This window comes from Octodon degus, unplaced genomic scaffold, assembly GCF_000260255.1.
Source record: "Octodon degus isolate 3935 unplaced genomic scaffold, OctDeg1.0 scaffold00020, whole genome shotgun sequence".
NCBI classification, from domain to species: Eukaryota; Metazoa; Chordata; class Mammalia; order Rodentia; family Octodontidae; genus Octodon; species Octodon degus.
In genome coordinates this window covers 5,739,868-5,746,499 of record NW_004524596.1, presented here as the reverse complement: position 1 = coordinate 5,746,499, position 6,632 = coordinate 5,739,868, and the positions used below count along the sequence as shown (strand labels likewise).

At 36.6% G+C, this 6,632-nt stretch overlaps 1 protein-coding gene and 1 pseudogene across 1 annotated transcript in view; one reads left to right on the top strand and one right to left on the bottom strand.

Moving 5' to 3' along the window:
• Heatr5b (HEAT repeat containing 5B) overlaps positions 1-6,632 on the top strand; it is a 114,541-nt gene that overhangs the window by 97,391 nt on the left and 10,518 nt on the right. The window contains exons 29-31 of the mRNA XM_004627718.2: positions 445-572; positions 4,951-5,095; positions 5,768-6,034. Of these exons, the coding sequence (XP_004627775.1) occupies positions 445-572; positions 4,951-5,095; positions 5,768-6,034 (540 nt within the window). The remainder of the gene's footprint in view (positions 1-444; positions 573-4,950; positions 5,096-5,767; positions 6,035-6,632) is intronic.
• On the bottom strand, positions 1,546-2,397 carry LOC105741688 (annotated as a pseudogene).

Here is a 6,632-nt window from a genome sequence, read left to right as displayed (position 1 = left end):
CAACATAACAGCATGGCTTTACTTCTTATATTTCGTTTTTATACTTTTCTGCTGGATGGTTAAGACCAAGGTAAAGCAGGACCTATGCAAGAAGAGTTGTAGCTTTTGGGTCTGATAAGTTCAGTGAAATCCCCTCAGGATTTATGCTGAGATCCTGTACCTCAGATTGTAGAACCTTTGTCAGTGTCAGGTGAATTATCTTCATAATCAACTTCATAGTATGGACTTTCCTTTTCTTGTGTATACCTAGCTTAATATTAGCCTAGTTGCAAAACCAGAACTATATGTTGAATGTGGCTGTTTGGCTTAGAAACCCTTTTGAACTATACTTTAAGGCATTATGTATGTATTCAAGTAATGTATAAAAGAAAAAATGGAGAAAATATGGTGTCAAAGCAATGTGTTTGAAATTTAGAACCCATGTATTTATTTTGTGCATTTCAGGTGTGAGTATACAGTTTCTCTGTTCCCCTAGACCTGAGGAGCCCATTGAACATGTTACAGCGTGCCTCCAGGCCTTACATACCTTGCTAGACTCTCCTTATGCACGAAGCCATATTGCAGAAGACCAGGTACAGGATATTTCTAGAATGTGTAATTAACTTTATGCTTTGTTTTAATCATATTTATGTTTGAATAATTTTCTGATAGTGTAAATGTTATATTAATTAGCAACAATATTATACAGTAATTATAATGATGTTAGGGTTCAGGATTTTGACTGTATTGAATTTTGCATGAGGAACTAGAGCTAACTTACAAATAGTATGTCTTTGATTTGTTCATCAGCAATCAAATAAAACTACATTTATTTTTAAAAAATTTTAGAAGTCCCCAAAACTTAAGAATTATTTGTTACAGGACCAAGTTACCCTTGGATTTCTTATTCTTTCTAATTATGATTTTGTTTGGTTTTTAAGAATTATCAGAATAATTCTGTTTTGTATTTTCAAGTATAAAGCAAGACATATCAGTACCAAAAGCAAAAATATGAGGAAGCTATAATAATATACTTCTGCCTTTGTCTCTTCACTAAGAGTAAACTGAGAAATGATAGAACAAAATCCTGCAGAACTTTGTAAGCCTGTGACTTCCATACAGATTGTGAAAGTGCACATAACTAAGGTGAAGATTATGATTTGTTGATTTTTTTTTTTTTTTGGCGGAACTGGGGATTGAACTCAGGCCCTTGCACTTGCCAGGGAAGCGCTTATTCTACTGAGCCATCTCTCTGGCTCCAGATTTATTGATTTTATATGAGAAAATCTTGACAGGGTTCATAAAATGATTTTTGTAAGTATGAATTGCTAAAATTTTCATGGGAAACTGTTTACTTCATTCAGAAGTTCTGAAGACTCATGATATTTTTGTCTTGTGCTTTCCTGAGTTACTTCATTGTTCATCGATCCCATGGGCTTGTCCTCTTTGCACTTTTCTCTGTTGCAAAGGACTCAGCTTTTCTCTCCGTGTTGCCTTTTTCTTAATTTGTATCTGATCAACTTGTCTTGCTGCAGCATTTCTTGATTGGTTGGCGTATGCATATTTTCATTGATAATTTGGCTTTTTGTTATAAGATCAACTATGAACACATGAGAAAAACTGGGCTATTTCACAGCAACTGTTTTCAGACAGGGACCACTTAAACACTGACTCAGCAAGCTCATCTAGCAGATTTATGTTATCAGTCTAAACAGCCATAGGGTCCTTCAGGTTCTGTTCCCAAGGAAACTTCCCATGTAACCACCTCAGAACATGGTAGTGAGGAAGCTAGTAAACTCCATTTACCCATTATGGCTTTTTCTAGGGTTTTCCTGATAGTATGTATGGTTCCCACTGGGACAGTATCTGTAGGAAAGCAATAATCTGCAAGATGAACCCAATCTGGAAGTTTGCAAACCAAAAGTAGATTTACTGCTTTTATATCAGCATGAATGCATTCATTTTCATGTATATATTCTAGTACATGCAGAATTCAGAGACGTAATTGCAGGAGAGTTGACTTTTATAAAATCCCATTCTGGTCTGAAAATCTATTACTAATCTCTATTATGATAAACCTTGTGACTTCTTCCTTCCCTTGAATTCAGTAATAGCAGATCCATAAAACAGAAATTCCTAAATAATAAAGTTGTTTGAGTTCTCTCCACTTTTAACAGTCTTTTTTTTTTGTAGCTATCTGATAAAATTGAAAATAAGGAGTAATTTCCTTGATATTCCTCTTTATTACATGTCTTGTATCTTTGTCTTATTTGTGGAGAAAGCTAAACATATCAGTCCAAATCCTCCAGAGCCAATCATCTTGCCCAGTAATCATCATTTCCATTCAGTATCATTCAAAACCTTGCCTTCTGGAAGTGGAACAGGAAGTTTGTATTTCTCATTTCTTCTCCACGCCATCACTTCTGGTATCAGTGTCACTGACTCCTCAGCATCCAGTTGTGCATGGTGTTTTGTTTTTTGAGACAGGATCTGGCTGTGTAGTTCAGACTGGACTAAAACTCACCCTGGAGCCCAGGCTGGCCTCTAAGCTGGCCTCGATCTTCTTGCTCAGTCTCCCAAGTGTTGCAATTACGTGTGTGCCACTACATCCAGCTAATTAGGAATTTTTTTAAAGTTTTTCATAATAATCATCTCTTGGGGCTGGGGAGATGGTTCAGTAGAATAAGCTCTTGTCTGGCAAGTGCAAGGGCCTGAGTTCAATCCCCGGTTCCACCTAAAAAAAAAAAAGAAAGAAAGAAAAAGAAAAACTAGGAGGCAGGAGAGAACAGGACATATTGAAGTGCACTACTGCTGTTTACTGAGACTAATGTGAATACGACATAGATTTTTAGGTGAGGCTATACGATAGGGTAAAGATCAAATCATAAAGATTTCTTTATAGCACATGAAGGAATTAGAACTGTATTCTGAAAAAGATAGAAAATAAGTAAAAACAAGTAGAGAAGTGACATTATTTATTCTATGTGTTAGAAGGATCACACTATTAAGCTTATAGACATTGGCTTCTGAGAGATGAGGAGGGAGACAGGAAAGCCAATTAGGTTCTTTACATAATTCTAGAGAAACATTGAATACACTAGCCTGGGAAAATTCAATAAAGGAAGGAAAAGATATATGATAGGAAGGAGATCTTCTGCATAAGAGAAGGGGACCAAGAGATAAAGAAAGGGGAAAGGGAAGGAGAAAAAAAAAGAATTAAGATGTGTTATATATATCCACCAATTCCCTGTGAGGAATATAATCATTATGCACTGCCAGCATGTACTCATAAGAATATTGAAAATAGTGTGCGCCTATAATCCCAGCTCTTGGGAGGCTGTAAACAGGCGGATCACTACAAGTCTGATCTAGTAGTGAGATTCTGAACACCCTGTAGACCCTTCTCTAAAATAAAAAAATTAAAAAAATATTGAAAATAAATAAATGAAGAAGAAAAGAAGGCCAAGTTTGGAACTTTAAGGATAAATAGCATTTAAGGATTTAGAAGAAGGAAATAGGCCAGGCATAGTGGCACACATCCGTGATCTTAGCACTTAGGAAGCTGAGGCAGGAGGATTGCTGCCAGTTTGAGGCCAGCCTGGGCTACAAAGTAATTTGTAGGCCTACCTGAGCTCCATAGAGAAACTCTGTTTCAGGAAGACAGGAAAAAAAAAAAAAAAAAAAAAGAAAAGAAAAAATAGGGAACTAAATCAGCAGTGGAAACTACTAGAGAAGTAGAAGGGGCAGGAGATAAAGCTTAGCAGCTCAACACCTTTCTGGCAAGCACAAGGCCTCAAGATCAATTCCTGGTACTAAAAAAGAAAATCAAAACAACAGCAGTAGAAGAAGAACCAGAAGAGAACAAAGTTATCAAAGCCAAGAGACTTTTTTTTTTTTTTTTTTTTTTCAGAACCAGGAATTGAACTCAGGCCCTTGCGCCTGCCAGGCAAGTGCTTATTCTACTGAGCCATCTCCCTGGCTCCTCCAAGAGACCTTTCAAAAAAGGTAGATAACTGTGTCAGGGGCTTGGGGGGTAGCAATAAATAAGGAAATAAAAGACCATCTGCAGAAGACTTTCTTGGATGGGTAGAAGCCAGATTATATAACAGGGAGAAAGGAAAGGAATTAGAAGCATCTAAGCTGGGAAAGGAAGGAGCAGAACTGATAAAGAGATCAGGGTATAAAGATTTGAGAGGCTTTTTGGGAGGATAGGGCATTAGGTAAGAAATATTTTGAACAGCATCTTTGTACTGAGAAGAATAGTTTAACTAGAGAGAGATTAGAGACAACAGGTACCTTTTGAAGTCTTTGAATAATTCCTGCAAAGTCAGTTAAGATGGTATAGTTCATGAGGAAAGATGAACCATTCTTGGATAAGAGGCTGGATGCTTGATGTTAAGTGAAGAGGTAAAACTGGTTCTTTTGCAGGTATGTTTTCTCTTCTTTGAAATTTGAGGCATGTTCAGTGAATGGGTTAGATGTGGAAGAGATTATAAAAGGCTTAAAGTAAAAGTTGAGGGGCCGGAGAGATGGTTCAGTAGAATAAGCACTTGCTTGGCGAGTACAAGGGCCTGAGTTCAATTCCCAGTTCCACCAAAAAAAAAAAAAAAGTGAAAGTTGGAAATAGTTGCTGAGATGAGTAGAAGAGGGATTCACCAGAAATTCCTATTATTTCTGTTGGGTACCTCTCAGGTACTCAGGTCAAGTTGGAAATCATGAATTTCAGTGGCATGAAACTCTGGCTACAGTATTTCTTTCCAGTAGGAGAATGACTATCCTTGAATATTAAAGTTAATTAAATATTAAATGCTGAGGTCATTAATTATAGTCTCTCCCCAATTCCACCAAAAAAAATTATAGTCTTATACTAGCTTTCATTATGTTTCTGATTTTGACATGTATTCTTTATCAGATTATAGTAATACACATTTTCCTTTGAAAATAAATTGTGCTTGTATTAATATTTGACAGCTGATTGGTGTTGAGTTGCTGAGTGTCTTGCACCGCCTCCTGTTGACCTGGAACCTATCATCTATCCAGCTATTGGTTACTGGAGTTGTCCAACAGATAGTAAGAGCTGCTCAGGATTACCTTCAAGACAAGAGAAGCGTTCTAAGTAAGCACTGCAAATTACACTAACTTGAAGTAAAACTTACTTACACTCTTCATTTTTAGAATACTTTTCTAATGCTAGGAAATTTCCTTTTTTTTTTTTTTTTTTTTTTTGTACGGAATTATAAAAAAAAAAAAAAAAAAAACCCATACATTTAGAAGATAGGAAGTTGATTTTGCTTTCATGAAATAGGACCAAATAAAATTGCTGATACTTGACTATGTTATTCTAACTCAAAAGTACCAGTTTCATTGTGATGGTGCACACCTATAATCCCACCACTTGGAAGGCTGAGGCAGGGGGTGTGCTATGAGTTTAGGCCAGCCTAAACTACACAGTGAGACCCTGTCTCAAAAAAACAAAGCAAAACAAAATATCAGTTTTATATGGTTCAACCTAGCTAGCATATGTTGTTCCTATTATGAAATACGTACCTAATAAAATATCTACTAAAATTTTCTAAGGAAAAAAAAAGCTGTTTATTGCTTTGAAGGGGAAGAAAGGTCAATCAGGTACAGTATACAGAATTTCAATAAGCCAGAGAATTACACTGAAAATGACATGTAGCATTACTTAGATATTTATTTGTAAGAATTTCTTAAATGTATTTACTGTTATTTTATACTTATTTTTCCATTTTTGTTGGAAATTCCTCCCCATTATCTTTTACCTAAGATGAAGATGATATGGAGAAAGAATCTTGTGTTGTATTAGGAGAAGGTGGTGACAGCGGTGGCCTCATTCCTGGAAAATCTCTTGTGTTTGCAACTATGGAGCTACTGATGTTCATTTTAGTGCGCCATATGCCACAACTGAGTACCAAGATGTCAGATTCGCCAACTCACCTCTCCACGAAAACTCAGCTCTCAGAAGAAAGTGCTCGTTTGGTGGCAGCCACAGTCACCATTCTCTCTGATTTACCATCCCTTTGTTCACCTGCCGGTACAGTATTGAGCATCATTTGAAAATGCATTCTGTTATAGTAGACAAAGATGTGTTTGCCTTGAATTTTAAACGTCAGTAATTAATTTTCCTCTTAAATTTACAATGTGAAATGAGAAGTTAGTCTTTTTTTAAGGGATTATTTACATGTAAGATCCTATAAAGATTAAAGATTCAAAAAACCAAAACTTGGGCTGGTGAGATAGCTCAGTGTTCTAAAGCACCTGCTTAGGCAGGCACAGAGGACTGCGGTTTGATCCCCGGCACCACATGCCATGCCAGTTCCTTCCTCAGGGTGGGCTGAGCTGGCCAAGGCCAAAAAAAAAGAAAACTCTTAAGATGATCTTTTAGGATCCATTTTAAATCTGAAAACTCCAGATTGGGGGACGACATTGAGTGTTAGTGCATAGATATAATATGAAATTACCGTTTTCTAGTCCGGTAGTCATACATCAGTAACACTAAAGAACTAAATGTCACAGACCCAGTTTAAAGAGTACCTAAGAAATTATGTAATCCTAGCACTCAGGTTGAGGCGAGAGGATCACCATAAGGTTGAGGTCAGCCTAAACTGTATAGCAAGACCCAGTCTCAAAAA